We start from the raw sequence: 14,131 nt of genomic DNA, 5'->3' as shown, positions 1-14,131 counted from the left end.
GACAGCCAATGTTTTACTATCTTTTGTGCACAATGACTTACTTTACTTTTGTAAGTACTATGTCATTACGAAGCTATTTACAAGGTATTTAGGAAACAAGATTAATTCCTTAAAATCATCTATAAAATCCACTATCATACTAAAAATTAAAAAACAACAAAAAAAGTGAAGTCCACCCAAACTTTGAAGAGCTGGGCTTTTTTTTGTTCCTTTCCCTCTATTACCTGACAACATAGCAGTAATAGATAGGACCTCATTAGAACAGTTGTAGTCACAACTTGCAATAACCATTTTTGCGAGCTGTGGATCTAGAGGAAACTCTGCCATCATGGATCCCAATTCAGTCAGATCTCCATCATCATTTAAAGCAGCCAGATAATTCAAAAGTTCCAGGGCTCTCATCAGAGTTTCAGGAGCTAGGGATAAAAGACAATCTATTAGACACGGTGCCTTAAGCAAGCAAAAATGTGACAAAGTACAAACTATTATAAGCAATCTCATTTTTCATTCTGCAGTGGACCAAACTCAAACTCAAACTGTCATCCAATTCAATTATACAGATCTAGCAAACAATGAATCATAAAAACATTGCAAAATTCTCCTGTAGGCAAAACTGTCTTCTTCCGAAACACATTAAATAACTGCTAATTCATCAATGTGTTTATCAGACTGTTTTTTCCCCAAAGAAAAATTAGGAATTCTCACATTTTCATGCCCAGAGGATAATTCAATTTACCTAACCCACCCCAATAATAACTTTTGAAGAAAAAAAAGAATGTGCTCATATAACTGTCACCTTTTTTAGTTTTAATGCTATCACGTAAGACTTAATCTTGATGCACACTGGATGGAAAAGGCAAAATGTATTTAATATATATATTAAATAGGATGCAGAAAAACACTAAGAGTCAATTTTGGTTAAAAGATCTGATAAAAATGTGTTTTGATAAGTCATACCTGGTGGATCCATAAAATCAAAATGTACCAAATCATCAATACCAAGTTTCTTCAATTGTAACACAACTGATCCTAAATTAGAACGCAAAATCTCAGGATAGGTGTTATCCTAGCAAAAAACAAAAACATGTATTTGTTACGTTAAACATGCCTCAGTCTCTTTGATCAAGAAAACAAAAATCTGTTCACTGCCTCCCGAGCTATTTGTTTTGGCATTACTTCTACACTACTGTCTCAGGAGAGACAAATACTTGTAGACTACACTAGAGAGAAACCATTTTTCTCCAACTATCTTTATGGTATTCGAAGTGTTTGCTACTGTCCATAAAACTAGAAACTGCAGAAAGAAATCTGTATAGTAGTCTTCACTCATCTATGTTTTCAATTTCCATGGTTTCAGTTAACCACTGTCACCAGAAAAAATTTTAAAGAGTCCAGAAACAAACAATCCATCAATTTTAAATTGTGCACCATTCTTAGTAGTATGCTATATACACTATATGCCCATTTGTCACTTAACAACCATCTGTTATGAGATCAACTTTTGCAGTATCACAGTGCTTGTGCTCAAGTAACCTTTTACTTAATAATGGCCCCAAAGCGCCAAGAATAGTGATGCTGGAAATTTCGATATGCCCTGAAGTGCTTCCTTTAAGTGAAACGTTGAAAGTAAGGAAAGAAAAGAAGTTGAAACCTAGTAAGGAAAGAAAAAAAAAAAAAAAAACAAACACATCTAAAGTAAGAATGTATCTTCTATCAGTGAAATTGTAAAGAAAGATATTTATACATAGTATATATAAGTAAGGTTCAGCATATTCTAGTTTTCAGGCATGGTGGTGGGGGAGGGTCTTGGAATGTATCAGCCTCGAATAAGGGGGTGTGCAACTACCTAAGTTAACTACGCTATACATTTCACTCCTGGAAAAGCTAAGGAGCTTTTAATCCTAAAGGGCAAGATTAAGTAAATAAGGCAATTTTCTTCTGGTAAGAAATTCAACTTAACATTTTAAACATATAGGCAGGAAACAACAATACCCTATACCTGCATTTCTGTTTTATAAGCTTTCTCTGTGTAAAGTCTGAAGCATTTTCCAGGTCTGGTACGTCCAGCTCGACCAGCCCTTTGTTGAGCTGATGCTTTACTAATAGCTGTCACCAAAAGGGACTCAACTCTGATCCGAGGATTGTAGACCTATTGGAATTGAAATAACACAAGAGTCTTTCTTCAGTCAAACACAAACTTGTGATCCAACGGAAGTATCCAAAGCCCACAGTTAATTCCCAAATAAACAAAGAAATATTGATAGCCATAAATCATGCTGCTACAATAGACAACCCATCATCCTGAACCTTAAAGTTCTTTTAGACATTCTAATTCGATCATCTGAAAGACTCAAACATGAAAAACTTCTTGTCAAACACACAGACAGCTTATATAATCTTTACTCCTCCTAATTTCAGATAATTTCAGTTCTATCAGGCTGACCTTTTTCCTTGCTTTTTATATGCTGGGCAGTCAAGGATTCTGCCCAAAAAGAAACCATCACTTTCAAAACTCAATGTTCTGGGTACTATTACTCTGATACTGTTTAATGAAAAAAATTTCCAGCAATAACATGATATGCCTACAAAATGTAATTAATTTATCCAAAAGATACTTGAAAAATAAAACATGTATTTATTAAATAGCCAGTTCACTTGCACTTCACTTCATTTAGTACACAGCACTGTTAAACTAGAGGAGTAACATAGTACTGTTTTCAAATAGTGTGCCTAGTTGACAGCAGTAACTCTAATGTTGGATAAGTGACTGAACTGCAGGGATGGAAATCCTGTACTTTATTACTAAACCCATACTGTTAAATGAATATACAAGACAAAACACCCACCATCACTACACTGAAACAAAGAAATCAAAGCAATTCTAAAAGGAAAAAAAGCCTAGAATTACATATTAAACAGTGTCTTAATTTCTGAGAGCCACCCAGAACATACAGCAGAAATCTGAAAATCAAACAAAAAATAATTCCGAAAGGTAAATTTTAGCCATTAAATGAATGGGTAGTAAGTACTGTTAAACCAACTCTAATTTATAAAGTATCCACTAAATATGTACCTTCTGTTTCGCAAATCCAGGATCAATCACAAACACCACACCATCTATTGTCAAAGATGTCTCTGCTATGTTAGTTGACACAACTACCTGTTAAGAAATACAGTATATAAATTATATTACATATCGAATAAAATTAACAGGACTGTTAAAGATCAGCCATTAACTTTCAATAACACAAGGAATTTCAAACCAGCAAATAAACTAGAAATATGATTTGATTTTCAATGGCCAATGCTTTAAAAAGGTAAATTAAAATTTAAGAAACCAAAATTTTGTTTACATCACAACAGCAACTTCTTTCTCAACAAAGCTATTAATTACTTCAGGTTATCACTCAACCGCGCTACATTTTGCTTAATCAAATTAATTGACAGCATAAAAAGAAAAACACTGATAAAGCAATATAACATGCCTGACAAAATGTCTGATAAAACAGCCCTTATAATTAGTATTCAAATTTCCACAAGTGTATCTTTCAAAATGAAAACTTCGTTATTTATATCACCAAAATTCAACTCAACATTTTAAACAAAATGCCACATGGAAAAAACCTCAAGTTATAATCCAGTAAGAACTGACAGATCAGCAGAATCAAATGTAAATATTTGGTAAGTGCATGATCTCAAAGGGATGACATGTAATATGCTATTAAATAATACAAAGCAACTGTTAAGAACCATAATTTTTTTATTGACAGAAAATGTTTAAAGCATTTACATACTAATATGATAGCTTGTTTTGTGTATGTGCATGTTTTACTATAAATTACATATGTTTTAGAAAATTAGTTAAGGACTTGGGAAAGATGTTACATATAATTTTTTCCTTTTAAAACAATGGGAAATGGGGATTCCTCATTAGCATTTTAACTTAGTACATCTGATTTTCAGGAACAGGTTACTGATATTAAGTTGAAGATGTCTGTATACGCAAGCAATTGATACAGAAGACGAATCAAATAGAGTCTGCTTTTACCATTTGTAAGGGAAGATTAGACATGGATAGAAAGTGTGAGTGGCACCAAAGATACACTGTGAAATTTAAAAAGGTTTACTTCCATAGCAAAGACAAGAAAAGCTTTACTGAAAAATAACAGCATTTAGGGTAGTCCTTGAAGGTAAGGTTAAGACCTACTCATTAGAGAAGGAAACGGCACTTAAAGTTCCATCTTAAAAAACACATGTGGGCAGGAATGCCTACGGACACATACAAAAAATGGAAAGATTTATATTTATCCCTATTTTATTTTAAAAACACTTAATTTTATAAATCAATAGCTTTAAAAAATCATATGCTTTTGCTGCATTCACTATTTTACTTAAAATAATATTAACAGTTTCCTTTTCTGATTTCATATTTACTAAGTAGTAGACTTCCCAAAATACTAGCAGGAAACCTCAGGGATTTAAAAACATAATAGCAATCTACCATCAGTGTATTTCAGAATAATTTACAAGTAATAAACCAAAATGTTTCCTTTTATTTGTCAGCTGAAAAGACTGACAACTAGCAAAGGAATAAGGAACGACAAGTGGTTTGATGATGTTGCTGAAATACATTCTTCAGGACATTTAGATAAATAATCAGCAGCTAGAACTGAAGCAAACAACACCACACATAAGGTTAACAGGTGAAACTTGAATAAGCATAACCTGCATTTAATATTCTTCTAGAAAGTCCGTTTGTTGTAGTTAAAGAAGTGATGAACTCAGAGATAACTGGCAGACACAGCAATCCAACCTGAGTGGCTAAGTAACTGTGGAAAGGTTTTAACACCCCCAAGCTTGTACTCCTTTTATAACTTGCATATTACTTAGTCTACGTAACACAGGGTTGTAGGGAATAAATTATGTAAGGATGTGGAAATACTCTATACTATACAGAATGGACCAGGCATGGTGGCTCACATCTGTAATCTCAGCACTTAAAAAGGCCAAGGAGGATTATTTGAGTCCAGGAGTTTGAGACAAGCCTGAACAACATAGTAAAACTCCACCTCTATAAAAAATTAAAAGAAATTAGCCAGGCATGGTGCCACATGCTTGTAGTCCCAGCTACCTAGGAGGCTAAGATGGGAGGACTGGTTGAGTCCAGGAGATTGAATCTGCAGTAAGCTACGATCATGGCACAGAACTCCACCCTAGGCAACAGACTAAGACCCTATCTCAAATCTATACAGAACCAACTACATGCCTGTAAATACAGAAGACGTCTTCTGGCTTTCTGGAATTCTGGGGTGAAAACCATGGTTCTGAATATATTTATGAAGAAAATCACTTTTTAAAAAGTTATTCTGGCAAAAAATACATGTCACATATTTCTTCTAGAACAGAATACAATGTGATAAAAATTTCTGATGTGACCAATTCTTTAAAGAGTTACTATTATTAAAAAAACACTTAATTTTTCTCCACAAAATAATTTCATCCTGTATGTCTTTTGTCTGGGTCTGTGTGTATTAAATTCTGTAACAGTTAACAAGACATGGATGCATGATTCTGCATGTGTTTAAGAATCAAATGATTTATGCCAACTTGGCAAACCCATGTCATTATTGATATTAATAAGAGCCTATTGCCAGCCAAAAGTCAAACCCTAAAATACAAGTGTTAAATTGAGTCCTTACAAAACAGCAGAAGTTTTAGGCCTTTCTCAAGGACTAAAAATAGCTAAGGCTAAATATACATACATACACACACACACACACACACAATGCAAAAGCAAACTAATAAATGACAAGATAAAAGCTTCTTTGGAACCTCAGCAATTGAGTGAGGCAAGCCCTAAGCATGTTCTAATTGTAAATGGCACACCATACAATCAGGAACCCATCAGGAGACAAAATGACCTTGAATTTGTCAAGGGATTTACATTATGACCAGTTAGAATCAATATAATTGTTACATGCTTTCTAGACTGCAACACTGCAGTAAGTGTTCAAAGAGCCTTAAAAAGTGTTCAAATTTCATGTACTAATATGGAACAGACCCTATGGTGAAAAGCTTGGCATCACTGTCAGGACATGCTAAGAGTCCATTTTCCCCCTCAATAACCTGCCTTCTAATAGAACTTACTTTTTTTCTAATAGAACCACTTTCCCACCCCCCACCCCACCCCCAATAACTCCACTTCAGAGCAGAACTCGCAGTACTTCATTTGCCCTACCTGAATACTGTCTGGACACAATAATGCATTTAGTTTAAACTAATTTGGATTTTTAGTCCCCAGGGAACTCTGTGGGGGTCTCCAATACAAGGACATCAACTTATTTGCTTATAAACGTCCCAGCAGCACCACAGTAAGCTATCTTCAGACCCTGGATCATCAAGTCTCTCTTTAAAACTATAGAACCATCTCCATAAGGGCCATTTCTCTTTTTTACTGAGCAACTGATGCTCTGAATCGTATTAATTAGCAAAATGCAGGATAAACTATAGAAAAGTCAGCTATTTGTATGAACAAAATTTGTGAAAACTAAATATTTAAAAAATAATTATAGTGGTATTTTAGTAACAACCTAATCCATAAAATAACAATTGTATGTCTCAGTCAAGAAATGCAGAGAAGTTATCCACTGAAGAGTAAACTGGAATGCATGTAAAGAATTACTGTAACTTTTAACTTAGTCAAATACTTCAATAAACTTCAAAAATTACCAAGAGGTAAAAATATCTACTTTCGTATTAATATATGTTGCATTCTCAACCTTTCTTGATTGCTAAAAACTTGAAATCGTTCACCATTAGTACTGTAACATGTTTAAAAGGTTACTGTTTTATTAGTATCACAATCAAGTTATAAAATCTATTTTGCATAAACTAAGAGTGAGAAATAAGAAATGGCACTGCCTTATAAAAGGTACTCAAATATAAAGTTATACAGACTCACAATTTGATGGAAATTAAAATATCATATTAAATATTTTATTTGTTCAAAAACTTTCAATACTTTTATATATTTGCTTTATGCTAGCTACTATCCTTATATTAGAATCAACAGTGTAACCAAAAAAATCAAATATTTTGTTTTTCACAATTAGATGCAAACAGTAAGTTTAAAATTACATGTGAACAGTAAAACTTGTATAGATCCCTCCTCTATAAGTTAGCCTTGTATGAAAACTTTAAATTTGTGCTTAACATGCTGCACCTCAGAATGTTCTTCCTCATAATGAAAATGATGCAGCAACTGCCAAGGAAGTCTTCCTTTACCCTCCCTAGGACTGTCCAGGGAAGCTACATCAGTGCTCGTCTCAATCTCTAAGATGAAATTGACTCAAGGTAAGGATAACATGATTTCCCAGCAAGAGGTCCTACAGCTTTGGCTGAAACACCATCACTGGATGGCAAAGTGGCATTATAGCTCTTAGTTTTGAAATACAAGCTCATGATCAGTCCTCAGAGTGAGCCCATCACCAACTGTGGCCATCATCACATATCCAGCCATTGCTGAGTCACTCTTTTCAATAAGACAAAATTCTCCTCAGCATCCTAAGGATTTAAAACACAAAAAGCAAAACAGAAACAAAAACCTTAATTTACTTCATAGGCTTAAGACAGCAAGAGCTCAGATGTGTAATTGTAGTAAATATGGGCCCATATTTCTCAAAGTAGAACTCAATGAAATGAGAAGTACACAAAAGGAGGCACAAACGGGACATCTTTGTTGTACACCAATTTCACTCAATGGCAAACAAACACAACATTTTAAAAATAAAACAAATACAGATATACAAAGTACACATGATTTCAAGACAAATGAAAAACAGGCAGGCTGAGGGCCGGGCCTGGTGGCTCACGCCTATAGTCCCAGCACTTTGGGAGGCCCAGGAGTGGGGACTGATTGAACCCAGGAGTTTAAGACCAGTCCTGGCAACATAGTGAGACCCCATGCTGTTTTAAAAATAATAATAATAATAAAGGCTCTGCCTGAAGGGTGCATTAACTTCTGTTTATTATATAAATATTGAAGACATATTTTTCTCTCTCTCTATATATATAGATATATATTTCTGCTGATGAGGAATCAAGCTAAAATTAGGCCCACAGAGAATAAAGCACTTTCTAGTCCACAAATCAGCTTCAAAATTACATATTAAAACTATCACTTAAAATGACAAGTTTCCCCCAAAGTTCAGAATACACGTAAGGTAACATGAAAAAAATATTTTAACATGTTCTAGAGACAGGCAAAAAATAATTAAAAGTTCAACATTATGAAGCTATGATTAGACTATTTTCTAAAAGTCAAATTTATAACACTTGATGATCTATGAAAAACTCAAAAGCTGTTTTGTTTTTTTTTTAATATTTCTATCAATCCCTGTTTATTTATATTACACTAGGCCGCTACTGCACATCCACTCAGTGAATTCTTTAAATTTGAGAAACATATTTTGTTCATTTAAGTTTTATATGGCCATGTAAAAAATAATCACAGTTGTGTTTATGATTAGTAATTTTTCAGTAATCATCAAAAAATTAGCAAAGATACTGGGAAAAAAAAATCACAAAAGAAGTTGTGGGTGTGTTAGTCCTCAATACAGAAATAAGAAAGCAACAAATTTCGATTTTGACTAACAAGTAAATGAGGTGAGTAAAAAGTTCAGGTAAGACTTTTTTCAATATAAATAAACTGAAGAAACTTATAGCAGCTGCCACAAAAGCCTTGTACATAAGTATCTTGTATACGTCAAACTTAATCCTTGACAATCGTCCCCCTAAGGGATCAAAGTAACAGCTTTAAAAAATGAAAAAACTAGGATCACAAATTAAGAAAATCTTACCAAAATTCACATGCAGCTATTATGTAACCTAATACATGGCTAGGTTTAAAAGTCTAGTTGACTCCACTGTTCAAGTGATTTAAACCTTTTAATAAAACTGTGCAATCTTATTTTCAAAGACTCTATTAGGACTCCCAAATCTTAAAAAATAAATAAAAGCCCAGCTGCTGTTTCAAACTGGAACCAGGATGTCTTCCCAACCCCTCAACAAAGTATCTCAGAAACAGGGCTGAAATAACCTTGTTCCTGTCTGTGTGACAGGATCTAGATGAAGCTTCTGCCTTTAAGGAACTCACGTAGTTATGCAGTGTGATCAGTGCTACCTTCTTTTTTTTTTTTTTTTTCCCTGAGATGGAGTCACATTCTGTTGCCCAGGCTGGAGCGCAGTGGTACGGTCTCAGTTCACTGCAACCTCCGTCTCCCATGTTCAAGTGATTCTCCTGCCTCTGCCTTCTGAGTAGCTGGGATTACAGGTATGCGCTACCATGACCGGCTAATTTTTTTTAATTTTCAACACAGACAGAGCTTCACCATGTTGGTCAGGCTGGTCTCAAACTCCTGACCTCGTGATCTGCCCGCCTCGGTCTCCCAAAAGTGCTGGGATTACAAGCATGAGCCGCCATGCCCGGCCAGAACAGTGCTACTGTTATTAGATGTCTGCACAGAGTCAACATTTCCCACCTGTAGGCATTATTACTTGGTGAAGCCTTAAAGAAAATTATGAGCAGAAGGCCAAGGCACCAAAGAAAAAGTGCTTACTTTATACCAAGTGATTTAATAGAAGAAAAGACAGTACTTGGCCAACATCCTGTTTTCTTAACCCATTCTAACGAATCTTCCATTTGCTAAGGAGGGACTACCTAGGAGAAGCAGTACCCATTCTTACTTTAGGGTCAAGAGAGATGCAGAACTCTACAAATGGATATTATTTTGTTGTACAAACCTAGATCATAATCACCCACAACTCAGTCCTTTATAACTGAATGAAGTTTGTATATCATAAATAATTCTTTCGTTATTAGTGAAATGTTTATAAAGAACATTTCTAATGTTACCTTTCTTCCAATTGCTCCATTCTGTTTTTTGGGAGGTGGAGGCTCAAAAATGCGTTGCTGCTGCTGAGGTGGAAGTGTAGAATACAATGGAATGATTTTAATGTCACCAACTTCAGGGCCCAAATCATCAACCTCACGCTTTATTCTCTTACAGGCTTCATCAATTTCCTACAAAATAAAAGTGAGTCTAAAAACGAATACTGAAACATTTTTATTTACTATAATCACAGTTCTATGCAGTCTATTTTATGTATGCCATCCTCTTTCACTTCATAGATACCCTATTTTCAATTTAGTAACCAAACTAATTTAGCACATTTCAACGAGATTTCCAAAACAATCCAAGAAACTTTCATTTTTGTATTCAAATGAATATATAACTGCCTTATTTGCATTCCACACCCCTTTTCTTAGAGTCAGATTTCCTAATTAATTCTCAACAAATTGTACTAAAATTGAAATTTCTCACCCAGGAATATTTAAATGCACTTATGACCTTTTCAATTTTCACAATCTAAAAGAAATTGATGTGCTAGACATTTTAAATAAGCCAATTAGGCTTTAATGTCACGTATCACTAATGCAATTATATGGAAGATTTGCTTCATTGTGCCTAATGAGAACAAACACCTTTACAGTATCAACACAGATATTTAAGAACTAGGCTAACCCAAATGTCTTAGAGCAGCTACAATTTTTTTTCTCAGAAAACTACAGTCACACGTTGCTTAATGACAGGAATATGTTCTGAGAAATCTGTTAGGCGACTCTGTTGTTGTGTAAACATTCTAGTGTATTCATGAACCTAGATGGTATAGCCTATTGCTCCTAGGCTACAAACCTGAGGAGTATGTTACTTAAGTGAATACAGTAGGCAACTGTAACACAATGGGAAGTGTTTGTTCATCTAAACAAAGAAAAGGCATGGTCAAAATATGGTATAAAAGATAAAAACTGCCAGGCATGGTGGCTCACGCCTGTAATCCCAGTACTTTGGGAGGCCGAGGCAGGCGGATCACCTGAGGTCGAGAGTTTGAGACCAGCCTGACCAACATGGAGAAACCCCATGTCTACTAAAAACACACAATTAGTTGGGTGTGGTGGCACATGCCTGTAATCCCAGCTACTTGGGAGGCTGAGGCGGGAGAATCGCTTGAACCAGGTAGGCAGAGGTTGCAGTGAGGCGAGATTGCGCCATTGCACTCCATCCTGGGCAACAAGAGCGAAACTCCGTCTCAAAAAAAAAAAGGAAAAATCAGTACACCCGTATAGGATATCTGCCATGAATGAAGTCTGCAGGACTGAAAGCTGCTGTGAGTTGAGTACTCAGTGAATGTGATGGCCTAGGACATTCTATACACAACTGTAGACTTTATAAACGCTGTACATTTTGACCACACAAAATTTATTTAAAATGTATTTTCTTTTGATATATTTTTCTTTCTTCAATAAATTAACCTTAGCTTACTGCAACTTTTTAACTTTACGAACTTTAATTTTTTTAACTGACTGTTTTGTAGTAACAGTTAGCTTAAAACACAAACACGCTGTACAGCTGTGCAAAAGTATTTTCTCTTTATATCCTTACTCTATAAGCTTTATTCTAATTTAAAATTTTTTACTTTTTCAACTTCTTAAACATTTTGGTTAAAAGACCCAAACACCCACTTAACCTAGACCCCCACAGAGTCAGGATCATCAATATCACTATCTTCCAACTTTACGTATTAGCCCACTGGAAGGTCTTCAAAGGCCAGTAACACACATAGAGCTGTCATCTCCTGTGATAACAATGTCTTCTCCTAGATTATCTCCTGAAGGACCTGCCTAAGCCTGTTTTACAGTTAACATTTTTAAGTCGAAGGAGAACACTCTAAAATAATGATAAAACATGTAGTAAATACATAAACCACTAACAATGTCCTATTATCATTATGTACTGTACATAATTGTACATGCTATATAGTACTTTTAAACAACTGGCAGTAAAGTAGGTTTGTTTGAACTAGCATCACCACAAAGCAGTGAGTAATGTGTTGTGCTATGATGTTGCAAGGTTACGTTCAGCTCCATTATAATCTTATGGGACCAGCACCATGGCTATCTGAGAAGTTTGTGTTGACCAAAATGTTGTTATGTCACACATGACTATATTCTAAGGCATTTGCATTCAAGAGGAGACATAATGAATATCAAGACAGAAGAAAAGAGAGAGACAGATTATGTATGACAGCTCTGGGAGAGGCAAAGGAACTTAAAAATGGAAGGCAGCACTGCAGACAAATGTATTCCAAATTTTATTGGAGTATTAATTCAATTAAACCCAGAAGTATGTAAAACGCTTACTATATACGAGGCAGCCTGTCCAATAAATGACCCAATCAGAAGCTACCCTTGTCAACAAATCGCGTTTTTCCCCCAAAGGACAACGATACTAATGAGTGAGGAAGAATTTTAGGACGTTTACTTTATATTTTTTTTAATGTCCAACTGTGTTTCTGTATCAAAAAACACAAAGTTCCTTAACACAGTAAGAACAAATAAATTACTTTTCACTTATTTCAAACACACTAGTTTTCTTAAAGGTTATCTGTCTCAAAAATCAACACAGAAAATTACTATTAAAGATTCAATGTTAACAGATCCCCCCCTTTGAAATCTCAAGTTTCTAATGAAAGTAGATGCTATTCATCTAAATAAAAAACATAACAAAGTGAATAAATATTTTCTGAAAATACTGCTTTCAAACGTTGTATCTAGATTAGAATGCCCCCTGCTGGCATGCAAATAAAAAATTAAGAGTTCTCCAACTTCAAAAATATTTGAATATAATATAAAACTAGGCTTCCAACATTTAAGAGTATCTGCAATTTTAATTTTACTGTATATATATGAAAAATAAATGGTCAGAAATCACAAAATATCCAGATTTCACACATTAAAAATTACGTGCTTTAATTAGACATTTGCTTTGTGATTCCAGTATTTTAAAATGACAATTCCAACTTTGCTGGAGATTAGATTACCCAATCTGCTAAGAATGCATGGAGCTAAAACAAAATGTTGACTATGTAGGATATAAAGGCATCTCTAAAATGTGGAAGAAATCCCGTAACACTTATGTTTTTAGATAAAGTCCTAAACAGTTTTAAAACTTGCAATAAAAATTTTCCCTGAGGTTTGCCAAACTTCCAAAAAGTCAACACTATCAGCTGAGAATGCCACAAAAGTTATCTGCATTCATCAGAATATAAACACAAACAGGTAGAGGGGGAAAAGGAAGTTTCACTGTCCCAACAGCAGCCATCTGCTTAGTCATCAGCAATACTAAGAATAAAGACAGTTCAGTTCTTTATTTGAGGAAAGATTTTTAACCCCAAAAGCAGCAATATGTTAGTAAATTAATCTGGACCTTACCAATTAACTCACTGCATGTTGAAAAAGAATTTTACTAAGCAAAATTAAAAATAAAAAATTATTTAATTACAATCACTCTTATCTAATTCCTATCTAGGCAACACTGTTCTCTCTCCCTCCCAAATTAACTTAGGTGACTATAGAAGCACTTTTATTTAGGTGGTCAGAATATGTTCTTAAAAACCAGTTTTAAAATTTTGTAAGATTACTCAATTTCATGGAGGCTATTCAAATTTATGAAGAAAGGAGTACTGATTTCACAGTACCATTTAACTTACCAAGTAAAAATAACGAAGGTTCACAAAAATGAGAAGGTAATACTTACTTTAGACCAGCTCTATTACTAAATACAACGAATGAAATGTAAACAAAACATTAGGTTTTCTGCTACCTTCTCCCCAAAACTCTACAAATTCAAGACTGGGAACCTAAAGATAATTTAAAGAAGCAATGGTATGCATATAAACAGCTGACAACTAGAGTGGCATTTTATTTCATGAAAGACTTACACTCTAGCACACATCTGAAAACCCTTTGGCTTACTCCCTTCCTTTCCCCAGCTGTGGGATTCACAGTTAAAAAATAGTGCACAAAGCTGTCTCAGAGAAAAATCTTTCAGGTCCTTAACCATGAGGCCATTTGATAAATTTCTGATAGAATCTCAATAAGCTTATGTTATCTGAATATGATGACAACTTTAAATACTGATTTAAAAAATAAAAATATGGCTGGGCGCAGTGGTTCACGCCTGTAATACCAGCACTTTGGGAGGCCGAGGCAGGTGGATTACCTGAGGTCGGG

The 14,131-nt window shown here is 34.6% G+C and overlaps 1 protein-coding gene across 1 annotated transcript in view; it reads right to left on the bottom strand.

Annotated features, from left to right (window-relative positions):
- Positions 1-14,131, bottom strand: part of DHX15 (DEAH (Asp-Glu-Ala-His) box helicase 15) — a 63,756-nt gene that overhangs the window by 12,083 nt on the left and 37,542 nt on the right. Inside the window, exons 6-10 of the mRNA XM_011991301.1 lie at positions 9,914-10,081; positions 3,074-3,160; positions 2,000-2,149; positions 958-1,066; positions 225-416 (exon numbers count right to left, since the gene is read on the bottom strand). Of these exons, the coding sequence (XP_011846691.1) occupies positions 225-416; positions 958-1,066; positions 2,000-2,149; positions 3,074-3,160; positions 9,914-10,081 (706 nt within the window). The remainder of the gene's footprint in view (positions 1-224; positions 417-957; positions 1,067-1,999; positions 2,150-3,073; positions 3,161-9,913; positions 10,082-14,131) is intronic.

Source organism: Mandrillus leucophaeus, unplaced genomic scaffold (genome assembly GCF_000951045.1).
Source record: "Mandrillus leucophaeus isolate KB7577 unplaced genomic scaffold, Mleu.le_1.0 Scaffold393, whole genome shotgun sequence".
In the NCBI taxonomy this organism is placed as follows: domain Eukaryota; kingdom Metazoa; phylum Chordata; class Mammalia; order Primates; family Cercopithecidae; genus Mandrillus; species Mandrillus leucophaeus.
This window is presented reverse-complemented; position numbering and strand designations above follow the sequence as displayed.